This window comes from Labeo rohita, unplaced genomic scaffold (assembly GCF_022985175.1).
Source record: "Labeo rohita strain BAU-BD-2019 unplaced genomic scaffold, IGBB_LRoh.1.0 scaffold_60, whole genome shotgun sequence".
Taxonomy (NCBI): Eukaryota; Metazoa; Chordata; class Actinopteri; order Cypriniformes; family Cyprinidae; genus Labeo; species Labeo rohita.
The window spans coordinates 226895-245374 of NW_026129524.1; the positions used below are offsets into that span (position 1 = coordinate 226895).

At 36.3% G+C, this 18480-nt stretch overlaps 1 protein-coding gene across 1 annotated transcript in view; it reads left to right on the plus strand.

Annotated features, from left to right (window-relative positions):
* Positions 1-16902, plus strand: part of LOC127161238 (integrin alpha-L-like) — a 51063-nt gene extending 34161 nt beyond the window's left edge. Inside the window, exons 7-16 of the mRNA XM_051103879.1 lie at positions 7653-7783; positions 7933-8075; positions 10056-10206; positions 10316-10451; positions 10544-10617; positions 13610-13733; positions 13811-13953; positions 14313-14459; positions 14659-14850; positions 16849-16902. Coding sequence (XP_050959836.1) covers positions 7653-7783; positions 7933-8075; positions 10056-10206; positions 10316-10451; positions 10544-10617; positions 13610-13733; positions 13811-13953; positions 14313-14459; positions 14659-14850; positions 16849-16902 — 1295 coding nt within the window. The remainder of the gene's footprint in view (positions 1-7652; positions 7784-7932; positions 8076-10055; positions 10207-10315; positions 10452-10543; positions 10618-13609; positions 13734-13810; positions 13954-14312; positions 14460-14658; positions 14851-16848) is intronic.
* The last annotated feature ends 1578 nt before the right edge of the window (positions 16903-18480 follow it).

Below are 18480 nucleotides of genomic sequence, written 5' to 3' on the forward strand. Positions count from 1 at the left end.
AAAGGTTAGTTTATCCACAGTCACTCAGCTGGCATCAGAACCAAAACATAACAACGCCTTCCACATTCAACAATACAGTGGACTCCTGGGACTTCTTGATAATCTGCAAAAAAAGATCAACAATATTAAAGGTAAAATGCAAATATAAGGAAAATGGAAGCTTTAAAATAGAAGCAGCTAATGAAGAATACAGTAAGAGTTTTTCTTTTGTGTTTCAGGGTCAAAGGAAGCACACGGCAGAAACGGATTCAGTGTCATCCACCAGGAGGTTAGAAAAATGTCATGTATAAAGTAATAAATTATTATTATTTTCCTTAAGGAATAGTTCATGTAATTCCATAAAAGTAGTTTATGTGATTTGTGTGCTATATTCAAAGTCTTCCGAAGTTATTTGAAAATTTTCAATCTCAAAATCTCGTCAACTATTCAATAGGCAGCGATGTTCCCTGGTGCACTGTGGGAATGTTTAGGCAGTGCATGTTTCAGTGCACTGGAATGATTTCGATACTGTAACAGACACATTTTGATAATATAAAATCTAATAATTAAAGAAGTCCACTTCCAAAACAAAGATTAACATATGTACTCACCCCCTTGTCATCCAAGATGTTCATGTCTTTCATTCTTCAGTTGTAAAGAAATTCTTTTTTGGGGAAAACATTTCAGCATTTTTCTCCATATAATGGACTGATATGGGGCCCCGATTTTGAACTTCCAAACTTTAGTTTAAATGCAACTTCAAACGATCCCAAATGTGGTTGTAAATGATCCCAGTCGAGGAAGAAAGGTCTCATCTAGCAAAATGATCAGTTAGTTTCATTAAAAAAATACAATGTAAATAATTTTTAATCTCAAACACTCATCTTGTCTTGCTCTCCCTGAACTCTGTGTATTCTGGTTCAAGACAGTTAGGGTATGTCAAAAAACCAATCGTATTTTCTCCCTCAACTTCTAGTACTGACGCAGTCTTTGCAAAGTGAACATGCGAAGAAGATCAAACACCCTTAACAAAAAAGGTAAAACAGTGATACAGGACGATTTTGAAGTTGAGGGAGAACATGAGTTGGGAGTTTTTCGACATACACTAACTCTCATGAACCGGAACAAAAACAGTCCAGGCAGAGTAAAACAGGACGAGCGTTTGACATTATTAAATATAGAAATTGTATTATTTTTATGAAAATAACCAATCATTTTACACTAGATAAGACCGTTCTTCCTCAGGTGGGATCATTTACAACCGCATTTGGGATTGTTTGAAGCCGCATTTAAACTGCATTTTGGAAGTTCAAAATCGGGGCACCATAGCAGTCCATTATATGGAGAAAAATGCAGAAGGGTTATATAAGGGTTGATGCAAAATATATTGTAATGCGGACTCGTAGGAAGCGTGTAAGATCCAAGTGCGAGCTTTTATTATACAGATCGTAGTCAAACAGGCAGGGTCAATATCCAAACAAACAGTAATATCCTGGGCAAGGCGAGAGCATAAATCCAATAAACAAGCAGAGTCCAAAACCAGAGAGAGCAGTCCGAAAAGCAACAAATAAACAAGGCAAGGAACGATGGCAAAAACTAGACAGAACTATGGCGGTGAACTTGACAAAACAATGGCAAAAAACAAAGTAAAACAATGGCAAGAAACAAAACCGAGATATTCAAAACAGGGCAATGAAAACAGGGAAAACGCTTGGTAAAGTCCACAAGAGCAAAACAATACTTCGCACTTCCTGTTTGGTGTAGGCCTCCTTTTTATGGCCACCAAACAGGAAGCAACCAACGAAGCAGCAGAGGGAGCATCAACAGTCAGTCAGTGGGTGAAGGCTCCCTCTGCTGGCGTGGCGTTACATATATTTACTATTTCAAAAATATATTTAATTGTTTGCAACATAGCATATATTTCAAATATATTTTGGCCATATGGGTTGTGAACTGGAGTTCCTCTTTTGCTTCGGATGCTTTTGCTTTCGAATTCTCAATCTTGTCACGTTTTATAAGAAACGATAATTGTCTGTTTTGCTTATCTATACACCTTTCACTTTTTAAGACTAAAACAAAAGATGGTTTCATTGTTATTGTTAATTAAAAAGCACAACAACAATGAAACAGTAGGCTACAATGACAAACTAGCTTAACGTTTATTAACAAAAACGTTTTCTCAACATTCACATCATTTTTGCCTCATGCTTGTGCTGACACGGCGAGTACAAACCAGGCACCTGAAGCACTCACACTGAAAATTGCTGCTCTTCACATGAATGTGCTGCAGCTCTGCAACGTGCACTGTATGGAGCAGAGGCTTTGGAGCAGTGCAGACCATGCACTCGCACAAAAGCGACCACGTCAATTTTAAATTAACTGGTACATTCTGAAAAAATTGTTGCAGTCTAGAACCCTGCATTGTGAGTGTATATTGGTAGAGTTTGTTGTTTTCCTGTGGCATCAGATAGAGCATGTGGACCCAGAAGCAGTGACGCACAACGTCAGACTGATGGGAAAAGTATTCTTAAAATGGGTAAAAAAATCTGAAAAATGTTTGTAATACAGAATTATTGGTAACACTGTACTTGAAGGGGTGTGCATAAGACTGACATAAGACCTTCATAATCATGACATGACACATGTCATGAATATGAAGGAGGTTTTATGCATGTTTATGACAACTGTCATTAAGTGTCATTTGCTCAGTTATGTCATTTTAAATGCAAAGATGACATTGTTTGAGATGCCTTTGTTATGCCAACTTGACATAAACCAATACATCATAACCTGTCAGTGTCTTTGTCATGACAACTTGACATTAACAAGACAATTTTGTACTATTTGACAGCTATATATGTTAGAAATATGTGACCCTGGATAGGGCTGTAACGATAATCGCACTATTTCGTGAGGCGCGTTTAGTCAATGAAGCCGGTACTTTGATTAGTAGTAAAGCTCCATCACGTGCGTTCAGCTGGAGCGGCAAGTAATACACAGAGCCGTAAAGCACTGACAAGCTACGCCAAAATCGCGATTCGATTTTGCGCGCGATTTTGGCGTAGCTTGTCAGTGCTTTACGGCTCTGTGTATTACTTGCCGCTCCAGCTGAACGCACGTGATGGAGCTTTACTACTAATCAAAGTACCGGCTTCATTGACTAAACGCGCCTCACGACATCGTGCGATTATCGTTACAGCCCTAACCCTGGACCACAAAACCAGTCATAAGTAGCATGGATATATTTTTAACAATAGCCAAAAATACATTGTATGGGTCAAAATTATTGATTTTTCTTTTATGCCAAAATTTATTAGGATATTAAGTAAAGGTCATGTTCCATGAAAATATTTAGGAAATTTCCTACCGTTAATATATCAAAAAAATATTTTTGATTAGTGATATGCATTGCTAAGAACTTCATTTGGACAAATTTAAAGGCGATTTTCTCAATTTGTATTTTTTTGCACTGTTATGGTGGTGTCTTGGGTAGACTTTTCCATGATGCACTGTAAAAAACAACCTATAGAATCTACTCAATAAAATTAGGTAACATTAGGTAACAATTTGCACTCAGTTTGTTTGGGTAGATTCTATTCTATATATTTGAGTAAAGAATACCTAAAATTAACAGCTATGACAAACTAAAAAAAAAAGTAGGTGAAGTCTACACAGCTAAAAGCCCAGTGTTAAATGAACTCTCCCGGGAGTTTATTTAAGTCCATACTCAAGAGTGTTAAAATGAACACTAAAGCAGTGTTAAAGTTAATGAGGTAATTAAGTGACTCATTCAGTGATGATTGACAACTATTGAACACACCTGATGTTAATAAACAGAATCACCAAAAGAAGAAAATCAATTTTTTATGTCACCATTACAGTGACCAGTGTTTGTATTAGTTGGGCTCTTGACACTTTGATTTTTAGTATTATTTTTTGTTTAACTGCTGGAGCTGAGTTAAAGCAGCCAGACAAACCAAACAAAGAACAAAAATTATCTGGTGGTGATAATTCTGTTTTAAATTAAACATAATTTGAGCCACTGAAAACGTTTAGAGTCTAGTCTTTTCTTTATTGATTACAACTGCCTTGTGGTTTAAAAGCCTGTATTTTCTTTACATTTTGAATGGTTTTCTTACACACTCCTCTGATCAAAAAACTTTCAAAATTTATTCTTCCAGGCTCACACAGACATCAGGAATCAGCATATGAATCTCAACAATGGTGACAAACAGCATATTCAGAAACAGATCAACTCTAAACATCACAGAAAAAGTGACTAAAAAGTCATATAAAAAAATAAAAAGTAAAAAGAAAAGAAAATAGAATAAAAAAAATTACAAATACAATTTGTTCAAGCCGCAATGCATGATGGGAGTAATGGATGAGTTTTGATTGGCTACAACATACATTTTTGATGGTCACCGTTGTTGTGATTCTAATGCTGATGTTTGATGTCTGTGTGTCTAAACTATATATATATTTTTTTGGTCAAAATAAGTTTTAATGACATCTGTCTGATTAAACCAACATAATCAATAAAGAAAACCTAACTCACTTATTCAGATCACTACATAATGAGTATGTCAAAGCATATTTAATACCATATAATAACCTTACCTGTGGTTTGTCTGGTTGTTATACCTCAATACCTCCAAACAAAATCTAACAATAAGTTAAGGGTAAAGAGCCCAACTAATACAAACACTGACCACTACAATGGTTACATATACAATTTGATTTTCTCCTTTTGGTGATTTTGCTTAGTAACATCAGGTGTCTTCAATAATGGTCAGTCATCACTGAATGAATCACTTAATTACCTCATTAACTAAAACACTGCTTCAGTGTTCATTTTGACTCAAATAAACTCCCTGGAGAGTTCATTTAACGCTGGGCTTTTTGCTGTGTAGACTTTTACCTACTTTTTTTTTAGTTTGTCATAGCTGTTAATTTTAGGTATTCTTTACTCAAATATATAGAATAGAATCTACCCAAACAAACTGAGTGCAAATTGTTACCTAATGTTACCTAATTTTATTGAGTAGATTCTATAGGTTGTTTTTTACAGTGTGTAAAAAAGCATGTCAAGAAAATATAAATGTGTGGGACGCTCTAATTAACTATTTTTGCAGTGATATGGACCAAACTCTGCATGACTCAACCCACCATTGTACTGTTTTCATTTTAATTTTTGGGTGAATCGCTCTCCAAATGCAATAAAATAAAATTTTATATATTTACTTATTTATTATTATTATTATTATTATTATTAGGGATGTCCAGATCTGATCACGTGATCGGAAATCGGGCCCGATCACGTGGTTTCAGACTCGATCGGAATCGGACGTTACCTCCCGATCAGGACTCGAATATATATGTATATGTAATTTTTTCACACCTATAGTTATGCGGTGGCACAGAGTTAGGGGCCGTTCACATATCGCGCCTAAAAACGCATGGAAAACACTAGGCGCGCCAATCTTTCCTCCTTTCCAAAGCGCTCTATAGCTTGCGCTCCCGTGATAATGGTTGTGTGTGCGAATGGTTAATAAAAGATTAATAATATTAAGATATAAAGAAATATATAAATAGATACAGGGTGAGACAGTGAGAATTCACTCAATGCTAAATGCCACACGTACATACAATGCAAATAAGATATTATATTTGCAGTTGATTACAATGGGACCTTGTGAGATTGCCATAAATTGAAGTGAGTCACAGCTTTTTAGTGACTATATGAAAGCGCTACACTCAAAAAAATATTTCAGCCCTTAACTTAATTCAATTACGTACAAAATTTCCATGCATTTAGATTACATAGTTTTAATTTAAACAAATCAGTTAAACTTAATGTGATTCAAATGCATCAGTCTTACATAAATGAAACAGGTAAAGTTGATGTAATAGTTCCCAGTGTTAAACAAACCCTGCTCAGTGTTCATGTGTTTCCACACTACAGAGTGTTCAAGTAGCATTGACACAGTGTTGGAGTTAAGGAGATCATTATGTCATGATTGACCAATAATGATCAACACCTGCTGTTTACAAGCAAAATCATCGAAGGAAAGAGAAACACACGAATCAGCCACAGCCAAAGATAAAATGAACTTAAATAAATGAAGACATTAAATCTCTGATTAAACAACTCCACAAACAACATTACAGATTGACTTGATTTCTGTCATATATCCACAAATATTATTTCAGAACAACTAAACAGAGGTTTAGATGTTTTATTTTTTTTGAAGTTTCAATTGACCTCACCATCATGGCGAACAGGGTTTACTTCAGTTGGACTCTTGACTTTTGATTTTTTTATGTTAAATTTTTTTGGCTGCTGTGATTATGTGTATGAAGCACATTTATTACAGCAAAATAAAAAAAGCCAAAAAGAAGTCTGATTAGGTGTTTTTGGTTAATTTTTATTTTTTGTTAAATCATTATCATCCAGTGGCCTGATGCACTGATCTCATGATGCAGTGGTTAGTCTATTATTTTCTAAATGTTTACAACAGGTGTATGAACTATTATGGATGTTTATCTTATACACTAAGCCTTGAAATCTACAGCGCCAGTTTGACACACACAGACATCAAGAATCAGCATTTGAATCTCAACAATGGTGACATTCAACAGGTGCATGCTGGGTAGCAGCAGAGTACAAATCTCATCCATGACTCCCAGCATGCAGCTGTTGAATGTCACCATTGTTGAGATTCATATGCTGATTCTTGATGTTTGTGTGTGTGTCTAAGTAATACTGGAGATCTTAAAGTAATAATAGTAACAGTTCATACAACTACTGTAAATATCATGAAGCCAACAGGTAAACCACTGGATGGTGATTACAATATCAATAATAATTAACCAAAAACAGTTAATAAGGCCCCGCCTTTTTTTTTTTGCGCTACAACAAATGTGTTCTACAAACACAATTACAGCAACCAAAGAACAAAAAAACTATACTGAGAAAGTCAAGGGTCAAGAGCCGAACTAAAGTAAACCCTGTTTGCCATGATGGTGAGGTCAAATGAAACATTTTTTTAAATAAAACATCTAAACCTCTGTTTAGATGTTCTGAAATAATATTTGTGGATATATGACAGAAATCAAGTCAAACTGTAATGTTGTTTGTGGAGTTGTTTAATCAGAGATTTAATGTCTTCATTTATTTAAGTTCATTTTATCTTTGGCTGTGTCTGATTCTTGTGTTTCTCTTTCCTTCTGTGATTCTGCTTGTAAACAGCAGGTGTTCATCATTATTGGTCAATCATGACATTTTGAATCACATTAAGTTTAATTGATTTGTTTAAATTAAAACCTAAATGCATGGAAATTTTGTACATAGTGCTTGTGTTTCACTCCATGCCCCCTTGTTTGTCAGTTTCGTTATACATGAGTTCCCATGTTGTCAGTCTTGTGTTTCCTGCTTTTCCCGTCTGCTTGCTTCCCTTCCCTACCTGCTCAGTTATACAGTAGTCAACATTTGAAGTGGATCAAAACCTTTCATCAAAGTTGTTCTAAAACCAAAACAATACCTGTTCTTGTCTTAGGACAGCTTTGAACTTTATTGATCCACTTCAGATGTTGACTACTGTATACTTGGGCAATTATTGATTTGGTTTGACTGCTAAAGTGAGTTTCTGTATCCTGTGATCTTTCTGCAGAATGCACCAAGAGAGAAGTCAATGTGGTGTTTCTCTTTGATGGATCCAGCAGTATGAAAGCACATGAGTTTCAAATGAACAAAGACTTTATTAAAGATGTTATGGAGGAACTTTCAGACTCATCCATAAAGGTAAATAATCCATCAGCTTTACATGTGGAAATACTGAACTGTGAAAATCAGTGTTTAAAAGTGTGCAGTGCAAACACTGTACTGTGTAATGAGGTGTGAACATGACGTCTAATGATGTTAATGTTGTTTGTTGTCTTTCTGTTTGTCAGTTTGCTGCTGTCCAGTTTTCATCGGATCTTCGAACTGTGTTTGATTTCAACGATTATCAGAATGGCTTTGCTGAAGAGAAACTCATGAAAGAGAGACACATGAAATCTCTCACAAACACACACAGAGCAATCAACTACGTTCTGTGAGTGAAAATCTTCTATGATTATAAATAGGGATGTAAGGATATCAAAATCAATAATACTGCAATATGAAGTCCACAATATGATATTTATTGTGATGTTTCAAAAATTGACAAATGAAGACTTGGAAAAAAATACATTTTGTACATTTTAATGTGAAATTCTTCCATCTAATGCACTTTTAAAGTTCAAAATTAAGAGCTCCAACCCATGTTCCTAAGAAAACTTGTATTAGAAAAAAGCTGAAAAAACGTCAACCTTCTTTTTAGTTGTGATATACTGTCTCAGTCTAAATTACATTCACACTGGTGTTTTAGAAGTCAAGCAAATTAGAATATTAATAATAATAATAATAATAATAACAATTTTATATTATTGTTATTCCTATGACAGTACTAGCCATATATTGTAAAACAACTGCATTGTAAAATAAAATGAAAATGAAAAGTGCAGCAAAAACAGACTTGATGAAGGGATTAAGCCATATTGTGCTTTCAGTTTTAGTTCATTTGACAGATACTGTGCCAAAGCATAATGGCACAAAACACAACTTTAAAGACCTTTTATGTTAGAATATTTAAAAAATCTACACTTTTTGCCTGGAAGACCTATATCGTTTCATAGTGTCATGTGACCATGACATCGTCAATTTTATTTGAGATATTTGCTATTGCGATACCACAATATTGATAATATCCCTAGTTACGAATGCTCACTGAATTTACATTTGGAGAGCAAAAGACTAGAAATAAACATAAATGACTCTTACCGTTGTTTACAATCGCTAAGACACATTTCTCAATACTTAGTTAATTTTTACACAGTGAAGCACAACAGCAGTTTGTGTGAGCTAAACTTCGTATCATTGCTTTGACACAAAATGCATTTAGTGATTACCAGGGCACACATTTTCAGTGGGGGGGGAACAAAATGCAAGCAAAAGCCCAGATTATGATATATTATAACTTTCCTCATCATTAATAGAATAATATAGATTATTATTACAGTAATTATTATTACAATTAAGAAGTACATATGAATGATCAAAAAGAAGAACTCTACTTTCAGAACAACAATTTACAAAATATTTACTCACCCCCTTATATATAGATGTTCTTATCTTTCTGTCTTCAGTCGTGAAGAAATGATGGTTTTTGAGGAAAACGTTTCAGGATTTTTCTCCATATAATGGACTTCTGTGGTGCCCCCAAATTTGAACTTCCAAAATGCAGTTTAAATGCAGCTTCAAAGGGCTCTAAATGATCCCAGCCAAGGATGAAGGGTCTTATCTAGCAAAAAGAAGCCTTTTATGTGGGACGTCTCAGCTTTCAGACATGCACAATTCTACTTTGATACATTTTGATTCTGTTATTTCACACTATTCAGATGAATAATTGCTAATAATTACATGAGATGATTATATGTTATGAAGCTTTGAATGAAGAAGAGTTAACACAGGTTACCACATGGTTATGATCCAAACAGATACAATCGATTACGATTATCTTTTGATTAAATAACTTAATCATTTCATATATATTTCGCTGGCTTCATCTTTCTGGTTGTGCCAGACAGACTACAAGAAACTTGTTTTGCAGCTGAGACGGGCACAAGTAAGACTGCTAAATTCGTTGTCTGTTTAGGACCACTGTCAAAAGCAGCATTGGAAGAAGCCGACATACTGTTCACTGTTAAATAGGAAAAGGCTACATACATGTAGGCTAACACCAAATGTAATCATTTATTTTCTCCTTGTCACTAAAATAAACATTTAAAACTTAACATTGGTTGATTACAGTGAATGTGATGTTCGTTGTGGGAAGTTTTAGTTGGTGCATAGCACAGGCTATTTCCCTTATCATAAGTGCGGGGGTCGACTGCTGTCTTTTCAAAACTGCAGGCTTAATATTTGACTAAAAACTACAGAATTAACTACATTCTTGGTTAGTTTATTTATTTATTTATTTATGTTATGTCATCAGAAAGAATCTGCTGAATAACGTGTCGTCTGGAGCCAATCCCAATGCTCAGAAAGCTCTGGTAATCATCACAGATGGAGAACCATCTGAAAATGATAATGGAAAAGTCCTCAGCAGATGTGATGAGCAGAATATCATCCGTTACATCATTGGGGTGAGTTTCCTTACAAGTCACACATGTCATTTACTTTGAATGTTTAGACACTTTAGTGATTTGGTGTCACTAGTCGTGAAGACATTACACAATACACACTGTTTTTCAGGTGGGAAGGGTTAGTTTATCCACAGTCATTCAGCTGGCATCAGAACCAAAACAGTACAACACCTTCTCCATTCAACAGTACAGTGGACTCCAGGGACTTACTGACAACCTGCAAAAAAAGATCAACAACATTAAAGGTAAAATGCAAATGTAAGGAAATGGACGCTTGAAAATAGAAGCAGCTAATGAAGTATACAGTAAGAGTTTTCCTTTTCCTTTTGTGTTTCAGGGTCAAAGGAAGCACACGGCAGAAATGTACAGAGAGAGTTATCACAGAGTGGATTCAGTGTCATCCACCAGGAGGTTAGAGAATTGTCATGTATAAAGTAATAAATTATTATTTTTCTTAAGGAATAGTTCATGTAATTCCATAAAAGTAGTTTGTGTGATTTGTGTGCTATATTCAAAGTCTTCTTAAAGGGGTCCTCGGATGCTAACTTCACTTTTACATGTTGTTTGAACATTAATGTGTGTTGGCAGTGTATGTACAAATCCACCCTATAATGATAAAAATCCATGCAGTGGTTTTTAATTAATCTGTAAAAATAATATTCCCTTTTTCAAATTTAGCCATTCTCAGATGCCTGTCAGTGTGCCGTCACACAGACAGAGGCCGCTCCCACAATAGTTGATTGACATGAGCATCTTATCTCAGATCAGTTGTAACAGTCCAACCTCCATTGTTTTGATGCCGGAGCAGGGATGTTAGTTAGACAAGAATTGAGCGTTTGAGGTGTTGTGTTGGTGGATGTAATAATGAACACAGTGGTCGTCATTTACTCCCGACACCTGAACCGCTGAAGATGCAGTAGATTACGTTTGTTTGTGAATGGAATGCACCTGCCGATCTAAATATATCCGTCTATGTTCACACAAATCATTCATGATCCAGCTTCACTTACAGCAGAGGTGAGTATAAGGTTTTTTTTAATGAATCTTTGCGATTGCCTGTCCTAATAATGTGCTAGTTAGCAAGCTTAGCAGCTAAAGTAAACAAGCTCATCACTCCACAGAGAAAAGAGAGGGGCGGGGCGAGCAGAGCTCATTTGCATTTAAAGCAACCTAGACCAGAATAGGATGATTTTTGCAGAGCTGATTTTGGCAAGGTAAAAAGGATGTTGTTTTATACAACCATTAAGAATTTTTAACCAAAGTTAAAATAGACTATTCATTAAGACCCTAAAGAATCATATAAACTTGTGGAAAATGGGCATCCGATGACCCCTTTAAAGGAGAGTCCACTTCCAGAACAACAATTTACAAATAATGTACTCACCCCCTTGTCATCCAAGATGTTCATGTCTTTCTTTTTTCAGTCAAAAAGAAATTGTTTTTTGAGGAAAACATTTCAAGATTTTTCTCCATATAATGGACTGATATGGTGCCCCGATTTTGAACTTCCAAAATGCAGTTTAAATGCATCTTCAAACGTTCCCAAATGCGGTTGTAATGAAGGGTCTTATCTAGCAAAATGATCAGTTATTTTAGTAAAAATAATACAGTTTATATACTTCTTAATTCCTAACGCTCGTCTTGCCTTACTCTGCCTGGACTCTTTTTGTTCCGGTTCATGACAGTTAGGGTATGTCTCAAAACTCCCATCTCCTGTTCTATCTCAACTTTGAAATCATCCTATATCTCTGTTTTACCTTTTTTGTTAAGGGTGTTTGATCTTCATTGCCTGTTCACTTTGCAAAGACTGGGTCGGAACTGTAGGATGGTTTTGAAATTATTTTTTAAGTTGAGGGAGAAAATACGATTGGAGTTTTTCGACATATCCTAATTGTCTTGAGTCAGAATACATAGAGTTCATTGAGAGCAAGGCAAGACGAGCGTTTGAGGTTGAAAAGGTTTGAATTGTATTTTTTTAACCCTTTCACACGTACGATCACACAAGTGTGATCATTCTTGGCTGGTCCCTGGAGCGTATGATCACACCGGTGTGATTTGAACGTTCAGCGCGTCACGTGATCAACTGCTGAATTCAAATCTGCTTTGGCGCTTTGGCTGGTGCTGAGCCAGATCGGACACGCTGAGCGCTTGTCACATTATCGCAACTATTCAGTGTTTTCAACCATATAATGCTTATTTTAGGTTCCAGACATTTACATACATATACATCCTAGTAAAACGATGCATTTATAGTTAGCAAAATACACGCCGATGTCTATGGAAGCGGCAATAATGATCCTTACAAATGTTATCTGACGACATGTTTTATTGATATCATATACACATTGTGTAGGTAACTATAAAGTTTACTCTGCTCTTCTCCAAGCTCACCAGAGACTTACTTTTATTTTTTTTTGGGAGGAGAGGATGAATTTGCGTTTTGTAAATCCCACAGCTTGGATTTAGCGCTAACTAACATGGCGGCGCCCATCACTCGGCATAGATCAACTAACACGCTCATTATAAAGTGGTTAAACCTCCAAATACATTTACTTGCACATATTTCAGAATCGGAATATCAGATATTTCATAATACAGTGAGCATGTTTGCGAATATTAATAATAAAAAGGGAAAAACTATATAAAAGTGATACATGTGTCATACAGCGCTATTGTGGCTGCGTTGTGCCACGTGACAAACACGATGCGTCGCCATGGAAACAATAAGGCTATACGTTATAAATAACGGTCGCCTAAAAAAAAACTCACTCTGGGGGCTCAGCTAGAATATTTTAAACTCACGTGTGAAAGGGTTAATAAAAATGACCGGTCGTTTCGCTAGGTAAGACCCTTCTTCCTCGGCAGGGATTGTTTACAACCTCATTTGGGATCGTTTGAAGCTGTATTTAAACTGCATTTTGGAAGTTCAAAATCGGGGCACCATATCAGTCCATTATATGGAGAAAAATGCAGAAATGTTTTCCTCAGAAAAAGTGAATTCTTTATGACTGAAGAAAGAAAAAATCTCATGTCAACTAGCAAATAGGCAGTGATGCTCTCTAGTGCATTGTGGGGATGTAAATGGAGTAAACGTTTCAGTGCACTGGAATGATTTCGATACTGTGACGGAGACATTTTTGTTTAAGACACAATCTAATAATCAATGCTGGGTCACTACTTGATGTAAAATCTGGGTCCTGAAATAAAGCCAGAGCACCACTGATCTGGTTTATTTGCTGCTAAACATCAAAAACAACTTTCAAAGATTGAGTGTCACGGACCTTGTTTAGTTGAAAGATCCAGGGACTAGTTCTCAGCTGATGGGAAGAGTGGTCTTGATCACTCTCCATTATTGAGTGTAATTTGTCAATTCTGAGACTGAAACCACTGGCTTTTGTTTCAGGACTCTGTGATTGTGGGTTCAGTTGGATCAAACGACTGGCGTGGATCTTTGTATGAAGTGACAGGATCAGGATCTAAAGAGACACAGATCATCGATCCAGCTGTCAGTAGAGACTCGTACATGGGTATGTTGGAGCTTTTGTTTGTTCCTTGTGTGATGTGAAGAGTTTGTGCGTGTTTTAATGATGCTGATGATGTTCAGGTTACTCTTCTGTGCTGGGAATGAGACACGGCGTCGCTCTTCTGTTTTCTGGGGCACCACGGGCCGAACGCACAGGTCTGGTGACTCTCTTCACCAAGAAAGAAAGCACATGGACAGTGACGGGGCACATCAGTGGAGAGCAAGTCAGTGAAAAAACCCTCAGACACAATACTAGCATGCTCTATCGGTGAGACCAGGGACTCCCAAACCTCTGGTTCACCAATAACATCACCAGACCCTTTCAAACCACATGCACTCTCATGAGTTTTAGTATTTCACAAAAAAACTAAATTTCACTTACAATATGGACTCTGCAATGCCATATCTAACACAGACAAGGAGCAAAATAATTTCACAGAGACCTAACTCATTTCTAGTTAGTATTGTGTGACCCTGTGTTTGTGAAGCAAAACATGTTGTTTTCGTATTTCATCCGTGAACATCAGGCTATAAAAGCATGTTACAATGCAGTGCCATTCATTTTTTTCATTTCTGTCATCAGGTTGGCTCATATTTTGGAGCGTCTCTGAGTCTGTTGGATGTGGACTCTGATGGAGACTCAGATTTCCTTCTCGTTGGTGCTCCATTATTTTACCAGTCTCAGCCGAGGGCTGATGGGAGGCTGTATGTCTACGCTTTATCAGAGCAGGTACGCACAGATTCACTACTATTAATGTGACGTTCTTCATGAACACAGGTAACTGTAACTGGAAGGCTGCTAGTCATCATCATTATGTTACTCCATTGGGATTGCTGTTGTAATTGGTTCCTATGATGTGACAGTCATGGAAATTGTAGCTGGTCATGTGCTGATGAATGAAGATTCTGTTCACTTTCTCTCTCTGTAGCATTTTCAGAAAACCCTGAATGTGAGCGAATCAACCACAGGCAGATTTGCTGCATCTGTGTCCTCACTGAAGGACCTGAATGGAGACAGTCTGTCAGATGTGGCGGTCGGGGCAACGCTGGAGAATGAAGGAGTCGTCTACCTCTACCTGGGCGATGCGACGTGTGGCATAAACCCTGAACACGCTCCTGAAGTATGATTTTGCTGTGCTTCACTCAATCATAAATGTCTCTGCCCACGTTTAACCCAAAAAATTAGTACTTATAGTCATATGGATGATCATTTGCTATAATTTCTACAGGTTTTGGTAGGTTAACGTGGGGCTGGGTGATAAAACGATAACAACAATTATTGTTCAACGTAACAGCGCTACTCATTTGAACTGCGCCACAAGCGGACCATTTTTCTGCTCTCCTAAACGTTCAAACGGAAGCATAGCACAAGTTCGCTAGAGCAGATGTGTTTACTTGCTGACGAGTCTCGGTCACGCAAGGATTAAACAGCACTAATCCAGTGTGAAGCTCTTAAATAATCTTTAAGACAGCAAAGACAACAAAAAGACAACAAAAGACTCTGTTTACATCCAGATGAAACAGCGCTGATAAACAGGTGAAAGCTAAAGTGTGGATTATTATTGTCTGCTTAATAGGTATTATTTTTCAGATTTTTACACAAAATAGGACGGGTTTCATTCATACTGGACACCAGAGGGCACCCTTGTGCAGAAAATCCACATATGCAGAAAATTGCCACATGCATCATAGAGATAACACTGATGACGTTCCAGCCAGGAAATCTCTAACATGGATAAAGGCATCGCTATTACTGTAACTGAATAAAAACATGATATAACGTTAAACATTTTGAATGATGAAGTATAAGGACAATAAACACTTGTGTGTTTTATCTGTGTTCTTCAAGCCATCTCGGGTATTTTCATAATGATTAAGTGTATTTGTAAGCCATTGCAAATCGACATAAGGTATAGATAATATTGTCTGCCTTACTCTATGATAAGAAGCCACATCAGATCACAAAAGGACATTATTTCAAACACTCAACTGATGCTGTGAAGTAAAAATAAGTTATAATGTTCTTTTTTTTGGACAAGTTTAGAAAGGCTTATCATTGCATTTCATTAGAAGAGAAGAAGCTCAGCAAGTGCTGCAAATATAAATGCGGAAGCATTTCCTCATCTCAGCATGTGAAATCATGAGCACACACAGCAAATTTCAAGAGCAATAAAAGAAGGAAATTATTTAAATCCAAAACCGAAAAACTGTAATTCACAAGCGTGTATTGAACCGTGGATGTCGGACCGAACTGTTCCATATTATATTGAGTATTGTGACATCCTTAGTCACAATAATTAAATTTCACAATATAAAAATTAGGTTGTTTCATTTTTTTTTTTACAGTTTACTGTTTTTGATAATGAATATAAATTTACATCTCCATCCTAACTTAAACTTTTACTACTGTCAAGTCAAGCTACAGTCAAATGTGTATTTCACATGAGACAAAAGAGATAAGGAAATACAAAGGTAATATTATTAATAATGCAGCCAGCACTGTGCATCTGTGCTGAAAATGCGTCATCAAAGTCAGGCAACACAAACCTGTTTCATGATTTGAATCAATATTATTTATTAGAACATGCAGAAACTAAAAAAATAATTTATTTTGTAAAAGTGTAAAGAATTCAAAAAGTTCTTGTCATGTTCTGACCATGAAGAGTAGTTTAAAACCACAATTAATGGTCTAGTTTTTACATCTTTCACTTAACAGCAAAAATCTGCTTTAAATTTGAAAGAAATAAAGAATTAAAATGTATCATGATAATTAGCGTTATTGACCGATATGACATTTTATTGTGGGTTTTTTTTTTTGCCCATATCACCCATCCCTAGGTTAACAGTACAGTTATTCTAGCAACTTCCATGCATGGTGTTCTTTTCTTAAAAAACAGAGAAACTAAGTTCCATTCGGAAGCAACTATCGTAAGGGTCACAGGTGAGTCCACAAATTTTGTGAGGGCACTTCTTATCTGGGTAGCTGCTGATTCTCCTGGAGAATATTCTGAGAGCGTAGTCAAATGCCTATCATATTCCTGAACAACCTCTGCAAAAACTACATCATATATACGCCATTAGATAAAACATCTTAAAAGCTTATATTTTTCCCCTTCAAGGTTGAGCTGCAGCACATCATTGGAGCACAACAACACATTCACATAGAGCACTGATGCAAACTTCTACACACAATTCACTATCATAGTTTAACATATTGTAACTAATGGTGCTTTAAACCCTAAAAAGAATTACGAATGTTAAGTATACATAACAATGTGGCTAGTGGATACGTGTGGTGTGGTGGTCCTTACATGTCTCGTGTGGCTGTCATGAGAACCACATAATAAAATGAAGAAAAACAAAATTCAATCTACAGTGAGTTAAACACTAGAATGAAAAAACAGTTACTGCATTCCTGACACAGATTAGACCCTTAGTCACCTCTCAGACATGAAATGCAGACATTGCCTGTAACACTAAAAAAAACAGATTAGATACATTAGTTTTAATAAAACTATGAAAACATATTCACTGTATAATAGAAGAGTTGGGTATTGGAAATCCACCCCTTCAAAGTTGTAAATAACCAATACAAACCACCCTGAGGACAGGAGCCATTTAAAGCCCAAGTACACTACAGTTTTGAAACGAATGCTTAACATGTTCAAGTCAAGTCACCTTTATTTGTATAGAACATTATACAATACAGATTGTGTCAAAGCAGCTTTATACAGAATAAAGAGTAAAAAATGGCATACTTAATTATAGAAACACAGCTGTGCAGACAGTTCAGATTCTGCTGAAAAGCAGCATTAAAAGACAATTTATGCACCAAACTGATGACACTGAATTTTGATGCACTGCCATAATAATTACAAGTTCATTTGCCCTTACCCTCTTTTGGATGTTTTTTGTTGTTGTTGTTGTTGTTGTTGTTGTTGTTGTTGTTGTTGTTGTTGTTGTTGTAGCTGTATTGACTGTAAAACACAGCACTCGTCACTGTCACTATTTACCCAGCAGTAAATAGAGGACGGGCGGGACAAATACCGACCAAACATCCTACTTGTACAATGACTGCCTACAACAATGAAGTAGTAAATATTACTGCTTACTGTTTTTTTATATTAAGTAAAATTCTTTAAAATGAGACACTACAATTACACTGCTTCCAAAACCGGGCAAGGACAAACAGAAATGTGACTCATACAGACCCCTCAGCCTCTTAAATGCTGATTATAAGATATTATCTAAATTAATTGCTCTAAGACTGGAAGATGTTATTCCAAGGATAATTCATGCTGACCAAACAGGCTTCATTAAAAACAGATACGGAGCAGACAATGTGCGGCGACTGCTACACATACTGAACACTGCTCAAAAAAATCAAAATCCTATGCTAATAATGTCTATGGATGCAAACAAAGCATTTGACAGGATTGAACCAAGCTTTTTATTTCGGACTCTAGAGGCTATGGGCTTTGGAGAGAAATTTACTCAATACGTTAAAACACTTTTTAATGCCCCCAAAGCCAATATTTTAACAAATGACATTCTGTCTAACACTTTCTCACTATCCAGAGGGTGCAGGCAAGGCTGTCCAAGCTCCCCCCTGCTCTTTGCACTCGCTATCGAACCATTAGCCATCGCCATACGCTCTAACACCGCCATAGCAGGAATTAAATTTGGCACAAATGAACATAAACTTTCTCTGTATGCAGATGATCTCTTATTATATATAACTGATCCACAAG